Raw genomic sequence first — 23,864 nt, forward strand, 5'->3', positions numbered from 1 at the left:
TAGGCGGTGTGGTGTGAAAGGGGTCTTAAGGATAATGATACTGTTGCTGTATATTGTGTAATATCAGGAATTTATTAAGGGGTAGGCAACCTTTGCACTCTACAACTGTTGCAGAACTTCAATCCCAGGAGGCATTGCAAGACTGACAGTCCTAGACATGACTCACAGAGGCATGATGAGATTTGGAGAAGCCTTTCTCAACCTTTTCAACACAGAGGAACCCTTGAAATAGTTCTCCAGTCTTGGGGAACCCCTGCTAAAAATTTGAAATCTACTACTCATGATACAATGGTGTGATGGTAATGCCGCGTATGCACGATCGGAATTCTCTTCGGAAAAAGCTCTGATGGTTTTCCCGACGGAATTCCGGCGGAATTCGGCTCAAGCTGTCTTGCCTACACACGGTGACATCAAATTCCGATTTATAACGCGGTGACGTACAACACGTACGACGGGACTAGAAAAAGGAAGTTCAATAGCCAGTAGCCAATAGCTTCTGTCTCGCAGTTGAATCTGAGCATGCGTGATTTTTGGCATGTCGGAATTGCATACACACGATTAGAATTAACGATAGAAAGTTTTTCCGTCGGGAAAATTGAGAACATGCTATCAATTTTTGGCTGGCGGAAATTCGGACAGCTAAATTCCAATGGAGCATACACATGGTCGCATTTTCCGATGAAAAGCTCTCATCTGTCTTTTTCTGGCCGGAATTCCGATCGTGTGTACGTGGCATTAGTGGGAAGAATGGTCCTTACACTTGTGGTCATTGAGAAGAATTACCTCCTTACAGATAGTTAAAAAGATCAATGGTGAACTTATCTGAGAGGCAGAAATTGCCCAATGCTGAAGAAACTCCTAGCAACCTCTGGGGGAACCCTGGTTGAGATTCACTGATTTGGAGTCTTGCCACCACTGGAGTGCCAAGGTTGCTGACCCCAAAATTGCTGAAAGGTCCACTTTGAGTGCAGAGCTTGTAAAACCTGTATGCATTTTACAGAACTTCCAACTTCTTCCAGTCTTCCTTTCAGCATGCAAACTTCTCTTCATGTCTCCTGAACATGAAATATTTATTGTACCTAGGTGACTGGGTAGACATTATATATGCATCATGAGAAGATTCTACAAGTTTTTTTTATGCTGACATTAATTTTTACTTGCAATCTCAGTGCGGACTGTTTAGCAGTGTGCCAGGTCATCTCAGTCCTAGTAAATGAAGCTTAATTCTTCACTGAAAGTGTTATGCCATCTGTGCCCTGCAAAGGCGTTTAACTCTAATTAAAGACTCAGCACAGACAAAAATAAAAACAGAAAAATCAGCACAAAGGACATAACGTACAGTAAGGCCGCGTACACACGGGCGGATTGTCTGCCCAACTAAGTTCGGCAGACAATCCGACAGACAGTCCGTTCAAAATTAGCATGAACGGACTTGACCACACACGATGAGCAGACAGTCCGCTGAAAGCGTGCGTGATGACGTGCACACCACGTACGACTAGAAAACGGACTAGAAAAACGACGTCCTATACACTGCAATGCAACCTTCGGCCGTGTAAACCCTTTCTGAGCATGCGCCATACTTAGTCCGTCCAACTTGCCTACACACGAGCGGACTGTCCGCTGAAACCAAGTTTGGACGGACAAAACCAAGTTTGAACGGACTGTCTTACGGAAATTCCGTAAGACTTTGTTCGTCAGATTGTCCGCTGAAAAAGTCCGCTGAAGCCCACACACGAGCGGATTGTCCGCTGAAACACGGTTCAGCGGACTAAGTTGGACAGACAATCCGCCCGTGTGTACGCGGCCTATGTCGGATGTGTCCCTTGTGCCGATTCCTCTTTTAGAAAAAAATCTTACTCTGTCCTGACATCCCCCAACCAGCAACGGTTTAACTGCCCCGGCTGCCCCCCTGAATTACAACATAATAGTCAGACATGGCTGTACACATGCCACGGCCCTGATTCTATGCCTCACGGTTTCAGCATTTTTAACTTGGGTGCAGCATTTGACAGGCAGCACCCTCTGTTAAACTTGCCTGTTGAGTTCAATAGGGCTGCACCGCCATCAGTGTGGTTCCACATTGTAAAATTGCCTTTTGGCAATTAAAAAAAAGTAAGGAAGAAAAAAAAAAGTGTTCAGGAGGCACCAGTGGAACATCTCAGCTTCTACTATGCTGCCTTCTGAAATGCGATCCACCGTAAGCCTGTGAACCAAGCCCATGATGTCAGTACACACCAGTGTTGCCAACCATCAGCGGTTTTACTGGCAGACAGTAAAAAAAATTGACACTTTTCTCCTGCCAGTGACAGGAAAAAGCTGGCAGTAAAAAAATATTGCTGTGATGCTCGGCTCGGAAGTGCACATGTGCAATTCCAGTCTGGAGTTAGCCGAGACCATAAGAGTCCCTGCTACAGTGTGTTTGGGTGGCGCAAGTGGGGGGCACACCTGCCGGAGGTGGTGCCTGAGCATGTCGTGTGATGTCATGGTGCAAGGGAGCCGAGCAGGGCAGCTGGAGTCTCTTGTGTGGGTCTTCAGGATGGGAGCAAGGAAAGCCGGGAGCGGGACAGGAGTGGACTGAAGGGACAACCTGATGTAGGGAGAGGCCATCTCTGTGGCTCAAGAGTGAAGACTTAAATTTGCATTTTAAAAAAATTTAAATTTATAACTAGTAAAAACAGGGCTGTGCCAGTAAATTTTGGGTGCCGTGCCAATAAAGTCCAATCTGATAGGTTGGCAACACTGGTGCACACCTCTTCACTGCTAGTAAGGCAAGCATGGCATGCAGTACTTTTTCAGTGCAGCATGGTGTGACACAATCCACTACATTGCACCATAATGCAGCCAATAAAACATAAGGAAACAAACAAAAAAAAATGTAACTGTACGACGTGCTTCCTTCCAGTGCAAACTACTGGCAGCGCAAAGTGCTTGTTTTTGGTGTGAGCGTGACCAAAGTGTTATTTTATTCTCCCCTTTAAAAGAAGTTGATCCAGGAAAAGGAAAACTTTTGAAGTTTTGTTCAACTTGCACAAAGAAAAAAAAAACATTCTCTCTGCACCCCACCGCTGTTTTCATAAAAAGACCCTATGTTGGTTTTAGGAAGCCATCTACTCCCTATTCCACGGAAGAGTACAGATGAATGCGAGCATTTACATACACTGTACGCTTGCTGCGAGCGGACTGTTACAAACAGCTTTGGCAACCGAGAAAGTGGAACACATTTGACTGTTATCACCTGACAATGCTGTGGTGACGCGATGGGACAGAGAGACAGGCTGTTACAGCATATATTAACACTTTGTATTTGTCATGCAGAAAATATTTTAAAACAATGAGCCAAGCAGGGTATGCAGTTTGTCACAATGGCTATTGTCCCCCTTCCTGGGATAAGTGGTGTCTGTGGCATATGCCAGTGATGCCCTCCTTTCACATGAATGTGTATTTCCACCTTTGCAGTCTAATTTGAAAAAAACAATACTTTGTTATATGTTCCCAGCTACGCAGCATACCTAAAATATTTTTATAACATTTTCCTTGTTTCTTTAGAGCAGTATGATACGTAGGACACTATAGGCAGCTTCTATTGTTCAGAATAGCATGCAATGTGCAAATAAAAGACAGATTAAGGGACAGTTTTTTCAAAGTGTTTAACGTACTCTGTACCACCCAAGCCTTGAGTATTTCAACCCTTTGTTGGGACAGACTTTATGCATAGCCAGTTTACATCTGATAATGAAGATGTGCCAGCACAGTATAAGGATTATTTAATTATAGCAAACATAACTCCCCATCCTCCTCCTTAAAGCGGTTCTTCACCCTAAAGGGGAAGTTCCTCTAATCTGATCCCTCCCCCCCTCCGGTGCCACAATCGGCACCTTTCAGGGGGGAGGGGGGTGCAGTTACCTGGATAATCCAGGTAACTGCACCCACTTCCGGCCAGACCGCCGCAGACCCCCGCAGACGCCCGGCCCCCCGTTGTATTCTGGGAAACACACAGTTCCCAGAGACACAGCGGGGGACCATAAGAGACGCGCATGCGCAGTAGGGAACTGGGCAGTGAAGCCGTCATGCTTCACTTCCCGATTCCCTGACAGAGGATGGCGGCGGTGGCAGCAGCGAGACGATCGATCGCTCGTCATCTGCCGCCGACATCGCTGGAACCTGGGACAGGTAAGTGTGATTTTATTAAAAGTCAGCAGCTGCAATATTAGTAGCTGCTGGCTTTTAATATTTTTTTTTTAGGTGCAGCTCCTCTTTAAGGCTCCTTTTAGATGGAGTGGAGTCTGTCAAGCAGATCCACCTGCTAAGCATGGGATCTCTCTGCTGATCCCCGCTGAGAAGGCTGATGACATGTCTGCGTCCGCTCCGCTATGCAGAGCGGACAGGGACAAAGCCCACTGTTCTCTATGGGGCGGTCGGATGGAGATGGTCTGCCTGTTCATTTCCATCTGACTGTTATCTGATCCGCTGGATGGATGGCAAACTTATCGCTATCTCAGATCAGATGCTAGCAGGCCCACTGACATCCACCATTCCATAGAATACAATGGATGGTCCGATCAGGTCTGCCTGGAAAATGGACAGGTGGACCTGTACGGTCCACTGGTGTGAAAGTGGGCTAAAGGGAAATTCGTGTCTAAGCATAACTATTCTCAAAAATGTTTCCTCTTCCCTACTACTACTACCTATCCAGTCTAAAATATATATATATTTATTTATTTTTTGTAAGATTGGGGTTATCAGACACAAACGGTAGGTGCGTTTTCCAGTGAGTACACCAGTACAAAACTGTATTTTTAAGGGCCTGGTAGCCCACTTTTATTTTAAAGCACAGAAAAGTTGACAAAGACATCAGTACCCACGCACGGGGTTCCACCATTACTGTATCTTGTACACTCAATACTTTAGCCTCCTAGCTTACATTCTTCCCATACGGCTGATTCAGGCCTTTAGCCTAGGCCTCAGATCCAAGAGTTTCCTAGAGTTAAGCTCTCTCCTACATCACTCCTGATCAGCGTCTTGCTGCTCTGTGACCAAGTACATCTGCCTCCTGCAGACATGCACGCTCCGGCTACACCCATGCAGCCTGACTCCTCTCAGAGGAATGGGAGTCCACCTGATTTCCATGCACAGACTTCCTGTCTCTTGGGTGGGACCCAGAACCATGGTCAGGTCACTACTAAAAGCCCAGCACACACCTGACCAATCAGTATGCTGGCTGTTCTCAAAATCAGGACCCAGGACTAGGGATTCCATCCCACCCGGATCTCTCAGAAATCCCTGAGCTCCAGGTCCCAAAGTGGACATTAGAAAACACTGAAGAAACTGAAAGGCCAGTTTCCTCTTTATGTTACATGCTCCATGGAGCCCCTCAACCAGTTTGGTTGTTCTGGTTCAACCACTAGTCTCTGCCACTATCTATCTATCTATCTATCTATCTATCTATCTATCTATCTATCTATCTATCTATATATATATAATCTGTATACTTACCTTTTGTCAGCCCGCTCCGGTCACATGATCCCCCATCGTTGGCGAGTGGCCAGCTGGAGGAAAGAGGAGAGAGAGTGCTTGACTACAGCTGAGAATGCCGGGAGCCATGATTCCACCCATAGGCTTCCATAGCCAATCTGTTGTTTGTGCTCCTTCTTCTCCCCTGCAGCCGGCTGCTGACTGGTACAGGGAAGCTGGAGTGGCAGATCATGTGATCGGACTGGGGCTGAAAATAAATAAGTATACAGATCTTTTTTTTACATAAAGTAGACAGGATAGGTAGCAGGAGGGGAGAGGGGATATTTTTGAGAACAGTTATGGTTAGGCAGGAATTCGCTTTAAAGTGACATTAAACTCTGGTATAAAAAAAATACATTGAAGTATGTATTGTTAACTTAAAAAAAATGTCCCTTCTATTGCTTAGACTCTACCAAAATTCCAATTTGTTTTTATGCTTCTGTGATATGACTTCCTGTTAGAGGATGGCTATGTTTGTTCTCCATAGTCCCACTGTTTGTAGGAATATAGCCACCCTCTTGCTTGCTCCTGGGAAGGACTATGGAATTTGTAGTGTGTATAGAGCTGTGTACATTGAGTGCCACTAAAGCGGAGTTCCACAAAAAGTGGAAGTTCTGCTTTAAGGCCCCCTGCCCCACTCAGTTTTGGAAAATTGCGCTTTTGGGGAGGAGGTGGGTAGCGGGTACCTGGTTTTGACGGGTACCTGCTCCGGCTTCTGCTTTGACCGCCTAGCCGATCGGAAGTGGACGTTTTTCTCCCGAAGTCTTCTGGGACACATGAGAGGTCCCAAAAGACTGCGGGGGCATTCACAGTGCGCAGCGCCAGTCACGCATGCACAGTGGGCACCCGGCTGTGAAGACATAAGCTGTCACAAACGGGGGCCCATAGGAAAGATGCCGGCACAAGCAAAAGAGGATACAGGGAGAAAAACAGCAAGGGTGAGCACACCGCTGGATTGTGGGATAGATGAGTGGTTGATGGTAAAAGGTCAGAAGCTACAGTTTTTGTAACTGATGACTTAATTTTCACTTAATAGACTGGAGCTCCTCTTTAGAGAGGAAGTAAACCCTGATGAGTTTTACTTTCTCTTTATTCCCCTGCAAAGTAAAAGCATAATGGGCTAGTATGCATCGCATACTAGCCCATTATGTGGTACTTACCTGAAAATGAAGCCTGCGATGTCCCCGACGGTGGCCGCATCCATCTTCACCCCTCTTCCTTCCGGGGCATGTGTGTGGGAGCTGCCAGTCACGGTACACGCTGGAGAAGAAACAGCACAGAGGGCCGTTTGTTTACTGCGCATGTGCCAATGACCTCATTGGCACACTGCAATGTAAACATCTCCTATGCGGCGAACGTTTAGGAGATATTTTCAGTACATATAGGTAAGCCTTATTATTAGCTTACCTATATGTAAAAATGTCTCGGGGGGATTTAAAACCACTTTAAGTAGTGGATGTGTATGGATTATTTTTGGAGAATAAGGATATTGTTTAGTGTCACTTTAACATTACATAGCTTTCCCCTTCTAAGTAAAGTAGCAAGTAAATTAGGACCCAGCAGTTTTATTTTTGTTTAAGTAACAAATATAAAGTAGGTGGTATCCCAATTTGGCCCAAAAAAATTGGAAATACACTTTAGATTAATGACTCAGACATATTAAACTCAAACAATTGTAAAGTAAAACCCACACTCCAAAAGTTTAGCTCTTCTTTCTGCGTTTAACCACTTCCCGACTGGCGCACGCCGATGTACGTCGGCAGAATGGCACGGGCAGGCATATTGGCGTACAGGTACATCCATTTTTAAATGCCGCCCTGCCATCTTGTATGCGCCACCGGCTGCCGGTCCCGCGGACTCAATCGCTGCGGGGACGGCTGAATGGGGAGATGCCGATGTAAACAGCATCTCCCCGTTCTGCCTAGCAACAAGTGATGCTGATCTCTGCTCCATATGATTGGAGCAGAGATCAGTGTTCACTAACACAAAGCCCAGCCCCTTACAGTTAGTAACACGCCCCTAGGAACACTTAACCCCTACACTGCCACCCCCTGGTTAACCCCTTCACTGCCAGTGTAATTTACACAGGAATCAGTGCATTTGTATGGCATTGATTGCTGTATAAATGACAATGGTCCCAAAAATGTGTCAAAAATGTCCGATGTGTCCGCCAAAATGTCGCAGTCACAATAAAAACCGCTGATCGCCGCCATTACTAGTAAAATTTATAAAAATGCCATAAAACTATCCCCTATTTTGTAAACGCTATAACTTTTGCGCAAACCAATCAATAATCGCTTATTGTGATTTTTTTTACCCAAAATTTGTAGAAGAATACGTATCGGCCTAAACTGAGGGGAAAAAATGTTTTTTTTATATATTTTTGGGGGATATTTATTATAACAAAAAGTAAAAAATTATGCGTTTTTTTCAAAATTGTCGCTCTATTTTTTGTTTATAGCGCAAAAAATAAAAACCACAGATGTGATCAAATACCACAAAAAGAAAGCTCTATTTGTGGGGAAAAAAGGACGCCAATTTTGTTTGGGAGCCACGTCGCATGACCGCGCAATTGTTAGTTAAAGCGACGCAGTGCCGAATCGCAAAAAGTGGTCTGGTCTTAAGCCAGCAAAATGGTCCGGGGCTGAAAGTGGTTAATTGGTCAAAAAAAGTTGCATACATCGATGTCTCCACTTAGAACCAACCTTCTTTGACACGATCCACCACTGTTGGATTACTTACAAGGACTTCGCCTATCCTTGTGTGCAAGCCAGCAGTGGTGAAACGTGTCAAGGAAGGTTGTTTCTAAGATGAGGCATCAATGTATGCAACGTTTTTGACAAATTAAACGCAAAAAGAAGCGATAAACTTGAGTACGGCATAGATTTTTGACTTTTTAGAGCGTGGAGATAGACAACTGAGGTGCTAGCTACCACAACCTGGGATTAATGGCGCAGGTCTGGAATGGAGCCATGGATTTGGTTCACTGGCGGCTGGTGCTGCATTTTTTGGGGTGGGGGGGCAGCAAACTAACCCCTCCCCGCCTTTGTCTGCACTTACCGCGTCCAGGTCACAGCCGGTTTCCCCGGATTCTCCTCCCAGAAAATCAGGTCTTAAAACCAGCTTCCTGTCCTGATTGGCCAGGAGGAGAAGCAGGAAGACCATAGCGAATGTTGATTTGCTAATGTCACAAGTGGGTGGGCTCAGGGCACAGTGCTCTGCCCCCGGAGCCCACCCTTTTTGAAGTGGTTAAAAAAACAAAAAAAAAAAAAAAACCTTGTAGAAATCTATGCGTCCAGCATGGAGATTAGGGGCTGGCGCATGGAGATGAGGGGGACGCCTGCGCCCCTTATGGACTGGCTGTTACTGGTTTGGGTATGTTTTTAAATAAAATTTGATCTAAATATCAAAATTCTTTTCTCAGGGTTTCTTAAAAAAAAAAAAAAATAATAAAAAAAAAAAAAAAAACCACACAATGCGCTACCTGCATTAAAATAAATGCTGCATAAAGTACGACATAATAATCAAAGAAAAAAGTCATAAAAACAAGCTGTGACTTTTCCACAGCTGATGAAATAAACAAAAAAAAATATAAAAAATGAAGAAAGTAACTTTATTTTTAAAATGACTCCACATACCAGATGGCGAGGAATAACAACGAGCAAATGAGTCACAAAGCTCTGCTAGATCATCACATCAGACAAGAGAAACTCAGCTGCAAATTTATCACTGAAGAAAAAAAAAAGCAATTAAAAACTTTTACACAAGAGTGAATCTCCTTCCATCTCCAGAGCGCAGAGGATATGAACCGATCACCCCAGGAATTGTGTATCTCTGCACAGGCCCTCCGAGAGCTCAGATGGGGCCCCGACCATCTCAGAACGTTTGTCCTTCTTAATTGTTTTGGAACAGAGGCAAAAAAATGTAACTGCTTGCTGACCAGCCTTAAAGCGGTATTGTATCCAAAACCAAATTTTTTACCTATATTGCAGCTTACCAATCATTAGATGTGGCGGCTGCATTTGTTTTCTTTTCTTAGGCTTTTCCCCCCTCTGTTGTCACCTGTGGCCAGTAACACATTTCCTGTATTAGAGTGCCCCCACTCTGGATAAAGGAGCACAGGGGGCACCTTTGGACAGCAGCATTGTTAGTCTGGGGGGAGTGGGGTCTTAGATGTTCTAGCACAGGGGTGCTCAACCTGTGGCTCTCCAGCTGTTGCAAAACTACAAGTCCCATCATGCCTCTGCCTCTGGGTGTCATGCTTGTGGCTGTCGGAGTCTTGCTATGCCTCATGGGACTTGTAGTTCCGCAACAGCTGGAGAGCCACAGGTTGAGCACCCCTGTTCTAGCATTTTTAGCTACACAAAACAAATTGAAGCCAGCTAATACTTTGTAAGCAGTTATGGAAAACAGTTTTTTTTCCTTTGGGGATAAGGGTTTAACATAAATAAATGCAAGCTGATCATTGTGAGCACCTCTGGTCGGTGTTAAATGGTTTGTCTTCTCTCTGTAACTGATACATTCTGCTGGACAGCTTGTTCTTTGAAAAACAACAAACTTTCTGGCCGGATCACCAGATGAAAATAGAGAAAAGAAAGCCTAAAAAAATAAAACAAATGCAGCCATGACATCTAGGAAATGGTAAGCTGCAATATAATAAAGGTTTGCTTTTGGGTTTAATACCACTTTAATATCCACCACCAATACAACTGATCCCAAAATTCAATTGTATCTGTCGAAATCCAAAGCATTAATAAACCGTATATCAATTTTTTAGGTTGCATCCAAGAAAGGATCACACAGTTTGGAGAACATTTTTCAATAAAAAAAAATAGCACAGTAGATCCTTCTTAAAACACAAGGTATCTGTAAAATGCACTTCCAACAGAAATCCCCAAAATATAAAATGTATTGCTCATTGGTCATAGAGGTCGGACACATGCAAACCATTCCTTAAAAACTAGCTGAACTCAAAAACAAAATTGTAATATATTGCAGCTTATCAATCCTTACATGTGGTGGCTGCATTCCTTTTCTGTTTTTTGTTTTTTCCCTTCATTTTCACCTGGCAACCCGGCCAGTAGCATACTTCCAGTCTTGAGGTGGCTCCTCTACCAATGGATAGCAATGGAGATGCCCTTAGCCCTTGTACACACGGTCGGAGATTCCGACAACCAAATCCGATGGATTTTGTCCGAAACTGTTGTATACACACGGTCGGACAAAGTTGTCGGAAAATCCGACGTGATGACGTTATTTCGTTACGATGGGACTACGTTCACGCTAGTAGGCAATAGCTTTGGTCTAGGAATTTGATCTGAGCATGCGTGGCACTTTGTCCGATCGGAATTCTCTACACATGATCGGAGTATGTCCGATCGGAGCATTTTGTCGGAAAATTTTACCAACAAGTTGGAAAAATTGGTCCGTCGGATACTCTGACGGAAACAGTCCGATGGAGACCACACACAGTCGGAATATCCAACAAAACGGTCCGATCGGACACATTCCGTCGGAATCTCTGACCGTGTGTACAAGGGCTTAGACAGCAGCACTCCTTGGAGAAATGGGCAAGCCCAACGAAGGGCTTTACATAAGTGACAGTAACAGTTTTACGCAGTTACAGAACAGCTTTAGTTCCCTTTGAAGGCGGTAGTAAACCGCTGCAGTAAAAAACAAAAGCAAAAAAAAAAAAAACACTTTCCCCTGCAAAATAATACCATAATGTGCTAGTATACATGGCATACTAGCACATTATGAAATACTTACCTTAACCACTTCAATACAGGACATTTATACACCCTTCCTTCCCAGACCAATTTTTAGCTTTCAGCGCTCTCACACTTTGAATGACCATTACTCAGTCATCCAACACTGTACCCAAACAAACATTTTATCATTTTTTTCATACAAATAGAGCTTTCTTTTGGTGCCATTTAATCAGCACTGGGTTTTTTATTTTTTGCGACATAAGTGAAAAAAGAGCGAAAATTTTGAAAAAAAAAACAAAACACTTTTTTTAAGGTTCTATGATAAAATTTTACAAATAAGTCATTTTTGTTCATAAATTTGGGCCAAAATGTATACGGCTACATCTCTTTGGTAAAAATAACCCAAATTAGTGGATATTATTTAGTCTCTGTGAGAGTCTACAAGTTATGGTGCAAATCATTGAAAATTGATCACACCTGATGCACTGACGGCCTATCTCATTTCGGCCCCTTTCACACCGAGGCAGTTTTCAGGCGCTACAGCGCTAAAAATAGCGCCTGTGTAGCGCCTGAAAAAACCGGCTCCTTTCACTCCAGTGTGAAAGCTGGAGGGTTTTCACAGTGGAGCGGTGCGCTGGCAGGACGTTGAAAAAAGTCCTGCTAGCCACATCTTTGGAACGGTGAAGGAACGGTGTATTCACCGCTCCTAAACCGCTCCTACCCATTGAAATCAATGGGGCAGCACGGCTATACCGCCGGCAAAGCGCTGCTGCAGCGGCGCTTTGTGGCCAGATTTAACCCTTTTTCGGCCACTAGCGAGGGTTAAAACCGCCCCGCTAGCGGCCACATACCGCTGCTAAAACGATGGTAAAGCGCCACTAAAAAACAGCGGCGCTTTACCGCTGACGCCCACAATGCCCCAGTGTGAAAGGGACCATATTGAGGCCCTTCAAAAGCGCATGTGCCAGTGACGTCAATGGATGTATCCAGGGTGAATATCTCCTAAACGGTGCACGTCAGTTAAGCCTTATTATAGGCTTACCTGTAGGTAAAAATCTCAAAAACGTTTTTTACTACCGCTTTACCTAAATGAATAAAACCTGACCTTTGTCAGTGGTAAATGGTTTGTCACAACCCTCTAAGTACCACTTTTGCTGCACAGCTTTGGTCTGTTAAAGGAGGTGGATTTACTGATAGGATCAACAGCAGGGCCAGATCTAGCCTATCTGATCAGCTGTTGCAGAACTACAAGTCCCATCATGCCTTTGGGAGTAATTGTAACTGCCAGCATTGCAATGCCTCATGGGAAATGGTGATGGGTTTATTTTTATATAAAATATATATAAAATATTTTTATTTTTACTTATATCTATTTTTATTTATTTTTATATTTATTTTTATTTTCACTTTTCATTTTTATTTTTATTTTATTTTTAAGTATAGTGAAATTATCGGATAAATAATGTAGTTTGTAATGTGAAAGTTTATTATCTTTTATTCAGTATTTTAAGTATTAATTATTAAAAATTTATATGTCAGAATGGTAAAAATTTTATGGTAAAATTGGAGCTATGTGGCATCTGAAATGATTGTATCCTTTTCATTTATACTTCTGTGCATGGATTGTATCTTCTTTTTTTCATGCAATGGCTTGTGGTTGGAGCTATGAGGATGGCGGCATGATGATACAATGATCCTGGTGTAGTCACTATGGCAACTGCATAACAAAAAGCGGCTTTAAAATCCCCCACGAGCGCCACTAGGCTAATTTCCCTTGAGAATGTCACGTGACCTGTGACGCAACGCGTCGGGAGGAGGAGCCAGTGACGTCAAGCCCTCAGTGTTCAGAGGCATGGAGAGGCTGTGAGGAGGAGTACAATCTGACGTTCTGTCAATACCCTTTATATGCTTTAACTGGTTTTGTGAGTGAATTGACGTGCACATATTAAATTCATCCTTTATCGCAGTAATACACTATCCCTTGTCTCTCTTCTCTTTTTTTTCTCCTATGGCAAAATGAAAGATAAAAAGCAAGGAGCAAAGAGATAAGGGATATATGCGCTACAGTGGGATAGAAGTGTTTTGTGGACATAATAAAGGACTGAGGTTGATAAGTCATTCTAAGGACTATATCTTGAGTCTTGTGGATATCGCCGCACGGGAGTGTTTTGATTAAAGTGCAGACACAGGAGCTGTATGTGATCAGACTCTGGATCCACGTATTCCATCAGGAAGAGTTTTTTATATGCACGGAAGGCATTAAAAAATACTATTTATTTATATTAATTTATATTTATATTTATTTATGCATATATGCACAGAAGGCATCAATTAAGGAAATTTAATTTATATTTATTTATGCACAAGGTGGATTTATTTATGGAGAATTGATTTATGTAAATCACATTTAATTCATTTATTCACATATATGGTTATTTATTTATTTCATAATTTTTATATATTTAGTCACATAATTATTGATTTTTATGGTATAAGTATTTATTCAGTATTGATATTAGTGTACCAATAATTTATATAGTTTTTTCCTCATGGGAAATGTAGTTCCAAAACAGCTGGAGGGCCCCAGGTTGCCTACCCCTGCCTTAGGCTGTCATTAGCAGGGCTTTTTTTCAGCTGGAACTGAGTTCCACCACCTCTGACTCAGGCCCTCTGCTCCCTGCTCACCACTATCACTTGTAAAACACAGAAGTCCAGCTTCTGTGTTTACAAGTAACAGCTTGTCTCCCAACGGCTCCCACAGATCTGATCTCCTGGGTGTCTCACACTGAGTGCAGGATGGGGACAAGGGAGATGCAGGTGCTGTGCAGTGCAGATTCCGACACCCCCACTGGATGAACTCCCTGAAAGTGAGAGGCAGACCCATCTACAGTGTGCGGGGAGGTACCGGAGGGGGGGTGGGGTGCATGCAGAGGTCAGAGCTGAAGAGGGGTAAAAGTGAGATGTGGACGCAGAGGTAAGCAGCTGTGGAAAGAGGATGTACGCTACACTCTGTGTGCAGCTCACCCCTGAACTTTGAGCTATGTGTGCAGCGCACCCCTTGTATTTATTGCCCTTATTTAAAACTCTTTCACTGTTGGTGAAATTTGACCACACTCACTATTTGATGTGGTTTGGAGGGTGCATGTGGGGGGTCGTGGTTGAGTTCCAGTACCTATTTTCTGAGAAAAAAAAGCCCTGGTCATTAGATTAGGGTGAGTACAGAGAACCTTTCCCCCTTATATCAGGGGTCTTCAGCAGAGGCCCTTCTCACATAGTCCTCATCAGAGTCCCCATCAGAGTGCCCCCTTACATCAGGTGTCCCATCAGAGTGTTCCTTTACATCAGCTGTTCCCCATATGACTATCCCTTACATCAATTGTCCTCATCAGAGTACCCCCTTGTATAGATTGCCCCATTAGAGTCCCCCTTACTTCAAATGTCCCCCTCACATTAACGCTCCCATTAGAGTCTCCCTACCAGCAAACATTTCCATCAGAGTCCACCTTACTTCAAATGTCCCCATCAGAGTCCCCCTCACATTAATGTTCCCATCAGAGTCTCACTACCATCAAAAGTTCTCATTAGAGTCTCCCTTAAATCAATCACCCCACTAGAGCTATCATGACATCAATTGCCCTCATCAGATCAGTGCATGCACTCCCAAAGACCAGGGAGGGGGGGCACTACTAAAATTTGCTCCGCAGCTCACCCCAGCACCCACCCTAGATCCAGGCCTGATCAACACGTTAAAAAAAAAAAAACACGTTACCAGGGGATGCAGGAAAACAAAGACGGCTTTGATTATGCTAGTGGCAGAATGTATCATATATTTCATTTTTTTGATTTTGCCTTTACTGCCTGTAATGAAACGTCCCACACTCCGCTTGAGTGCATTCATCATATACCACTTCCTCACAGTCTGAATATAGATATCAGATATTCCAACCGCTCACAAGCACAAAACAAGATGATACTTGTTTAGTTGCTGAACATGGACTCTTTATTAGAACCAAAATACAAGTTTTAAATACAGTTAAAGTGGTTGTATACTCAAATTTTAGACTTTTACCTACAGGTAAGCCTATAATAAGGCTTACCTGTAGGGAAAATGTATATCTCCTAAAGATATTCCCTATGCATGCAGCCACTGACGTCAGCAGGCGCATGCGCTCTGAATGCCCCAGTTGAAGGTCCGGCAGCGTTGTAAGACCTTGCCAGGAAGAAAACTCCTGGTCTCGTGCGTGAGAGTGACATCATCACAGCGCTGGAGCCACGAACCCGGGAAGACACGCCGGGGGCAAGATGTCAGCTCCCTCGGCGTGGACTGGGCACCAATACGGAGGCTTCGTTCTGAGGTAAGTATTTGATAATGAGCTAGTATGCGCTGCATACTAGCTCATTATACCTTTGCACCTTTGCCTTGCAGAGTTTTTTTTTTTCCTTTTTTTTTAAATGTATGGGTTTACTACCGCTTTAAGGCTCCATGCACACTGGAGCTCATAAACTGCAGTTTATTGGCGTTTGGGCGTTTTTTTTAAAAGCCCATAAACTCCACTCTATGTTAGCCTATGTGTCCATGCACACATGGACGTTTTTTTTAGCTTTAATGAGCAGTGGAGTTTATGGGCTTTTTTCTGAACGCCAGAAATGCGCGTTCAAAGTGACGTTTTTCACCGCCAAAAAACGACAAACGCCGATAAAGGCTCATAAATGCTTATAAACCCTCATAAACACGCGTTAATTAGTGTTCGGCATTCTATTTTTTCAATGCATTTTGGGAGTTTGGAATGCACTGTGGGATTTTTGGAGTGTCCTCTGTGTATTTTTATTGAAAACGCCCATAAACGCTAGTACAAAATGCTGTTAAAAGCACGTTTTTCAACCAGTGTTTTCTGCCAGCAATCTGGCATCCAGAAAAAGCTTTTTTGAGCTTCAGTGTGCATGGAGCCTTAAGAGGAGGAGGTTCCCCCTCCTGCTGATATTACTCTAACAATACAACTGTAACCAGAAACATAAACTAACATGAGCTAATTAACTAATCCCTTAAAGCAGCCGATGTGACTCCCTAACTACACTACACATTATCATACATCTCAACACAAAAATCCTTCATACAATTGCAGGGTTAATTAGCACAAACAACAATGGGTGGAAGACTCTTAGAAGCTGTGGCATGCCAGACTAGACTCATTTACATTATAGAAGACAACAGAAAGGTGGCTGGAGTTGATGACATTAGCATCTAACAGTATGTGTCCCAACAGTATGAAGCTGTCACTATTTCTAATATGGCATATACAGGGTTCCCAGAGTCTGTGTGTTTTGGGAGGGATATGGACCTGAATCCAAAGTAACACCACCTCAAGGCTCCCAGGCATACAGCTCACAAAGAGCACCGTTCCCCCAAATGCCAGGGCCCATGATCGGTAGGAAAGAGGCTAGCATTCAGTCCACTCCAAAAGCCTCTGTCCTGGCTAGGTCTGTCACACTGCCACTTTAAAGCCCCTTGCACACAGGCGCCATAATTTACTAATGTTTACTCATGAACTGGGGCTGTGGGGCCAAAAACCGTGTGTAAAGACCTGAGTAGTATTGAGTTTAGGTGAGTAAAAAGGTGTGTAAGTGTATAGATGAGTATAGATGAATAAAATTCTTCTTCATTGCCATTATTGTAATATTTTCATTTATATTTATGACGCCTGCATGCAACGGGCTAAAATGAGTAAATTTGTGAGTAAATAACTGTACTCAAATGAAAAATTTTCTATTTTTATTATTTTTTTTTATTTATTTTTTTAGCTCTGTAATCAACGCTGTATTACTGATCTTTACTCAGCTGTGTGCAATGTCCCATAGACAACAATGCATCTCATTTCAGATGAGTAAAAAACTTCAGTATTTCTTACTCCTGTGTGCAACAGGCCTAATGCCCCTGACACACTTGTACAACCAGAGCCCCTGATTTACAGCACGTTAGTACACACTATTATTATAAAGCTGCTTATTCCAAACTGTATACAGCTGTTTCAAGCTTGCTGGCCATCAGTACAGTAAATGGATTCCTTGCCCCTAAGCAGACAAAAGAACCTGCTACACGAAGATCAAAGTGTTTTCCAGTGACGACAACACTGAAGAAGTTCAGAGATTTGCGAATAATCTAATAATTTAGACTATTAAATAAAATAAAAAAACATTGACAGCTCTTGTCTGACTTGGAATGAACAATTCATCAGAATGTAGATGTGATCAATGAGATACGTACAGCTGACCTTACTATCTGATTGTACAATCTTCTTTGGAACTAGGAAAAGCTATGTAGTACATGGGCCCGCTTGATTGGATACAAACTAGATGGTCGCTCTGGATCTTTTAATGTGTTTCTAGTTAAATAAAAGAGTAGATGGCTCCATTCCATGTCCCTAGTGAGTAGAGATGCACGATACTGGCTAAAACGAGAATCACAATTTTTTTTGCTTAGAATAAAGAACCAAACAATTCACGGTGCCTAACATCATCGTTCACATTATACAAAAAAATTGGGCTAACTTTACTGTTTATTTATTTATTTTTTAATTCATGAAAGTGTATTTTTTCTCCAAAATAATTGCGTTTAAAAGACTGCTGAGCAAATATACAGCGTGACATAAAACATTTTATTCTCTAGGGTCTCTGCTAAAAAAAAAAATGATGTGTGTGTGTGTGTGATCTAAGTAATTTTCTAGAAAAAGATACAGATTTTAACTTGTAAGCAACAAGTGTCAGAAAAAGGCTTAGGCCGCGTACACACGGGCGGACTGTCTGTCCAACTTAGTCTGCTGAAACGTGTTTCAGCGGACAGTCCGCTCGTGTGTGGGCTTCAGCGGACTTTTTCAGCGGACAGTCTGACGGACTAAGTCTTTCGGAATTTCCGTAATTTTGTCCGTCCAAACTTGGTTTCAGCGGACAGTCCGCTCGTGTGTAGGCAAGTTGGACGGACTAAGTATGGCGCATGCTCAGAAAGGATTTACACGCCGAAGGTTGCATTGCAGTGTATTGGACGTCGTATTTCTAGTCCCGTCGTACGTGCTGTACACGTCATCGCGCAAGCTTTCAGCGGACTGTCTGTTCATCGTGTGTGGTCAAGTCCGTTCATTCCAAAGTTGAACGGACTGTCTGTCGGATTGTCTGACGAACTTAGTTGGGCAGACAATCCGCCCGTGTGTACGCGGCCTTTGTCTTTAAAGCGGGATTCCGCTCTTTTTTTTTTTTTTTCTTACCTGTGTCACAGGTGGGCGAGTGCTACCTTCGATTGGCATCCACGTCCGGCGTTTATTTGACCCCCGGCGCGACAAATCTTTTCCTCGGGATGACTTATAAAAACCTGCTCTGGCGTTTTCCATTTTAACTGTGGGCGTCTGAAGCCCACAGGCATTTACTTCCTGGTATATGATGACGTCTGGCTCCCAGCATGCTCCGCTCCATCTTGCACATGCTCAGTGTGCAATAGTGGTAATGGCAGATACAGCTGCCTGCAAACTTTAAAAATGGCAAATTCGTACACGCCCTCGTCACGTGACCGGCGTCCTAACGAAATCTCGCGAGATTTCGCAATTTCATTGTCCCCCATGGATTCTTGGGAAATAGCTTACAAATTTCCCAGGGACCATTGCGAGGACGAAAGCCACGCCTACTCCCACGGGAGGACAACCCGGAAGTCAGCTGAAACATCAGAAATAAAAGGTAAGTAAATAATATTTTTTTTTTCAGGGTTCGTTTAGGTAAGTATGCTATCTGTTGATTTTAATAACATGAAGTTTCATTTTCAGGTACCAAACCACTTTAAGTCAGACCAAAGTTCATTCGGTCATTCTTCTGCTCATTCTTTTGCTCTAAAAGAACTAAACATGTTACAATGTTTCTCTTTATCTCTGCCTGAGCGATATTGTGATAAGCTTGGCAGGCTGTTTTTTTTTATTTATTTTTTTACAGAGCAGCTGTCAGCAGTGGGCAGAGAATGCCTTTGCACTGAATCGGGGAAATGCAGTATTAAGATCGTGAGGGGGGGTTGAATCTCGATCTTGATTTTTTCATGATTAATCGTGCAGCTCTACTAATGAGTATGATTTCCTATTGTGTGCCTGGCAAGGCTTGAAATGTACTTTCAAATGGTGGAGTTCATGTCTACACTAATGCCGCGTACACATGATCGGAATTATGGTCGGAAAAAGCTCTGATGGTTTTCCCGACGGAATTCCGCGCAAGCTGTCTTGAGTACACACGGTCACAACACTACGAATAAGCTGAGAAAAAATCAAGTTCAATGCTTCCGAGCATGCGTCGAATTGTTTCCAGGCATGTGTAGGAATTTTGCGCATCGGAATTGCTACAGACGATCGCAATTTCCGTTGGAAAAATTGAGAACATGCTCTGAAATTTTTTGCTGGCGGGAATTTGGCCAGCAAAATTCCGATGGAGCCTACACATGGTCACATTTTCCGATGGAAAGCTCTCATCGGTCATTTGGTAGCCGAAATTCCAATCGTGTAAGAGGTAAATTTACTAAAGGCAAAGAGACTGTGCACTTTGCAAAGTGCAGTTGCACTCGGCAAGAGCAGTTCCAGAGCTTAGTAAATGAGAAGAAGCTCTGCTGACTTTCATCATCCAATCATGTGCAAGCAAAAATGCTGTTTTTTTTTTTTTCTTGCACGTGATTGGGCACTATTTGCAAACTGAATCCTTACCTCGCTTACAAAGCTCTGGAGAAACTGAACTTGGAGGGGGCAATTGCACTTTGCAAAGTGCACAGTCTATTTGCCTTTAGTAGATCAACCCCTAATACTTTTTCTGGTTCAAAAGTTATTATTCAATTATGCCATTAAAAGAAAAGTAAGAAGAAAAAGTACCTAGTCTGCCCAGGCCGGGGCTAGGATTGGCAACATGGGCAAAGACAGACTTGCACAGTATGAACAAAAGAGGATGAACATTCTCCAAAGTCAATCATAATAAACATAAATACAACAAAAAAAAATGGGGGAGATAGCTAGCAATGCAAAGCAGGTTATTTGGAATGCCAGACAACATTTGGGTTGGTCCTGGACACACCTAAAAATCAAAAGAGGGCATAGGGACCAGTCAAGAAAGAAAGAACAAAAAGACGGTGGGAAGGCGAGATGAGTACGGGAAGGAAAGAACAGGGACTATTGCGGACTATGCCAGTCAAAACCAGCCCAGTTGGTTTCTACACTAATACTTTAAATTTTAAATTTGATAACTGCTTCCCAAAATGCTTCCTCTACCCAGTGGTTGGCAGAGTCATTGGAGAGAGAGAAACGCATGTGGATAGCCTGTAACTACAATCAACAAGCTCTGCAATGGGTGTAGTTCATAAAAAGAATGGGGCAAATATAATGTAAACTCCTTCCTACTTTCAGTATGCTAGAATATTTTGGACACAATTATGCCAATTAATAACACAAATTAATTAAAATGCAACATCATTAAAGCATTTTTAAAGCACCTCTTCTATAAGGCACTCCAAACCATGGTCGCATGATAACGTCATCGAGTACAGCGAAGGACAAATAGCCGTGCATTTTACGCGAGGATTGTCCACAAGCCGATGCAAAAGTGAATGCCAGAGTGAGGAGTGAGGCAAGTATTACACCTTATTCTTTATCCCCTAGAGCAGTGTCAGGTCACCTAGAGCCCAGGTGACAGATGCACACTGTAGGGTTAGGGGTGCACTGCAAGGTTGTGGACCCTACGGCTGACTGCTGCAGACGGGGGACAGATCCCACTGGGGTTAGAGCGTAAGATTCCCCGGGGCACGGAGTCTAAGAGCCAGCAGGTGTTCACCAGAGCCTCGAGTGGTGAGGATGGACTTGGCTGCAACTGGCTCCAGGTCGCGACCCCCAGGGACCCCCAGCTCACACCCACAGTAGGCAACAGGAGGATAGGGATGGTGAGGGACAAAGCCAAGGTCGGGGCCACAAGCAGAACAGAATAGTTGGGTACACGCCAAAAGGTCAGGGTCACAGGCAAGCAGGGATAGTCAGAACACGCCAAAGTCGGTAACGGAAAACAGTAGCAGAGCACACGGCAGGAAACAGGAAGCTAACACACAAAGGTTGATCAGCAGGATAAGCTAGCAGTGCACAGGTTAATATAGAGTTGTCTGATAGGAGCTAGGGTGGAGCCATGCCAGAGGAAGGAAATAAAGGCAGTCAGGTGAAGCTCGGCTGGTCTCTAGAAATGAACACATGCAGACAGGTAAGCAGAACAACTCTATTGCATAACCATGACAAGCAGGAGTTTCCAAACTTTCTCAAAGGGCCACTTTACTGTCCCTTATGTCCCTGGTGTCAATGGAAGTAAAGAATGCCCCATCATTGGTGCCAGTTGGAAAAATAGTGCCTCATTGTTGGTATCAGGGGAAGAAATAGTGCTCCATCATTGGTGTCTTTGGGAGGAGTAGCGCCTAATTGTTGGTATCAGTGAAAGGAATAGTGCCCCATCATTGGAGTCAGTGGGAAGAATACCACCCTGCAGTTGGGGTCAGTCGAAGGAATAGTACCCTGTTGGTATCAGTGACAGGAATGGTTCCCCATTTTTGGTGTAGAAGAAATAGTGCCCAGTGTCAGTGGAGGAATAGTGTGCCAAGGGCCTGATAAAGGCAATGTTAGAAGATTTTGAGTTAATTAACATTTTAAGTGATAAAAGTTTCTGAAAAATATATGCAACACGTGAATGTTATATGTAATCAGTGATGGTTTCTGAAGGTCACAGAATATACAGGGACAGAGGGCAGAGAAGTCATTTTGCTGTACAGATACATCTCTTTTGAGTTACTATGTCAGGACAATGGGTGGAATTATGCTTCTTATCTTTAGACTGAAGCCATATAAGAATGGGTGTTATTCTAGGAAATGCTGACATAACAATATGAAACAGTATAAGAATTGATGAGGGTTGTATGGTAGAGAGGAAGAGAGGTGGGAAGAGAAGGAACTCAACACTTGGGAGAATATTACATTTGATATCCCTTCCTCCTTCTGAAGCCATCACCATACCATATGTTACCAGATGCCATTATTGTAAGTCTTTGCTTATCTTTCCGAATAATAAACAACCTTTCTGGAAGTATTGTACTAACGAAGGATTCTTCAATTTCTACTAAGAAACAATTCCTAAAAGTTGGAAATACGGCCTTGGATAAAGACAAATACATTTCTTCTTTACACAACCTCTAGGAGAGAGAGGACACTGACATATTACACAAAGACTTTACTATACATCCAGAAATGCCCCTGTGAGATACAAGAATACTAGAATATTAAATTTTATATATTTTTACTACATTCTTCAAGAAAGCAAAGGGCTTTGGAGACCACTGCTCTAGAGCTATTGAGAATGTAATCCTTGAAGTGCAAAGAGGTGTCATTTTGCTTTTGTAAGTCCTGGAGCTGGGCATTAAACAGCTCACAGTAGGCATGTCCCTGGCAGCTCAAAAGTTTACACAGAACTACTGAATAAATGTTGTTTTCTACCATGCATACCCTTTCATCTGACTCTCATTTTGAAAAAATTTAGCAATCTAGAAAAATGGTCTACAGAGAACAGATGCCATTACAAATGTGGGAAAGTAAAACCAGATTTTTTTCACTAAAGGAGAAAAAGCTTACGGTGGGTGATTTTTTTCTGTATTAAAGCTGGAATTTTAAATAGTTATTATTTAGCCTTTATGCCAGCGTTGAATATTAATTAGAACAAATTAGAAACATTTTGGAAGAAAGTGGTTGCTCACCGTGTTGATTAGACCTTTCTCCTGGAAGTAGTTAACCAGAGGTACAGCATTTTGTTTGAAGTTAATTAATCTCCTCTGTATAGCCTTAAGGTTGTCGTCCGGACGTCCCTGTTGCTCTGCTCGTTTCAGTAACCTCTCCTTCAGCTTGAGGTTGGCACAGGCCAAAAATACCACCAGATCTGGCGTGCAAATCTACATATGAATAGAAAAATTAATGACACTGTAATAAAAGTTAAAACAGACTTAGGTGCAAACAAGTAAACTTTGCTTTTGGATTTTGGCACATCTGTTTTCAGTACAGTAAATGTTACAGATACACACCATTCAAAATTGAAACTACTCAGCACTTTTTTACCCCGGTTCTGCTGTAGTACACCAGTCCACTGAACTTGTAAGTAATCTTGGTGATCTAGGAACTCCTGCTAATAATGTGGGAAGAGAATACCCTTCCACACACACTGCAGGCTTCCTCTAAAGAAAGCCCTGTGTAGAAAAATGGAAAAATGGCAAAACTAAAAAGTTTTTCATAACCACTAACCAGCTTGCCTTAGCCCCTGTACACACGGTTGGAGATTTCGACAACCAAATCCGTTGGATTTTGTCCGTTGGATCTTGTCTGAAACTGTTGTATACACACGGTCGGACAAAGTTGTCGAAAAATCCGATCTTTCAGAACGTGATGACGTAATTTCCTTACGATGGGACTACATTCAGACTAGTAGCCAATAGCTTTGATGTAGGAATTTGATCTGAGCATGCGTGCCACTTGGTCCGATCAAAAATCTCTACACATGATTGGATTAGGTCCGACCGGCCCAGTTGGTCGGGAAATATTTCCAACATGTTGGAAAATTGGG

At 43.0% G+C, this 23,864-nt stretch overlaps 1 protein-coding gene across 1 annotated transcript in view; it reads right to left on the reverse strand.

The window, feature by feature from the left end:
- The window catches only part of AK5 (adenylate kinase 5), a 359,252-nt gene that overhangs the window by 242,796 nt on the left and 92,592 nt on the right, over nt 1-23,864 (reverse strand). Inside the window, exon 6 of the mRNA XM_077450424.1 lies at nt 23,008-23,199. Within this exon, the coding sequence (XP_077306550.1) occupies nt 23,008-23,199 (192 nt within the window). The remainder of the gene's footprint in view (nt 1-23,007; nt 23,200-23,864) is intronic.

The sequence above is a fragment of the Lithobates pipiens genome, unplaced genomic scaffold (assembly GCF_037356315.1).
Source record: "Lithobates pipiens isolate NorthernLeopardFrog02 unplaced genomic scaffold, aLitPip1_a1.2 Scaffold_23, whole genome shotgun sequence".
NCBI classification, from domain to species: Eukaryota; Metazoa; Chordata; class Amphibia; order Anura; family Ranidae; genus Lithobates; species Lithobates pipiens.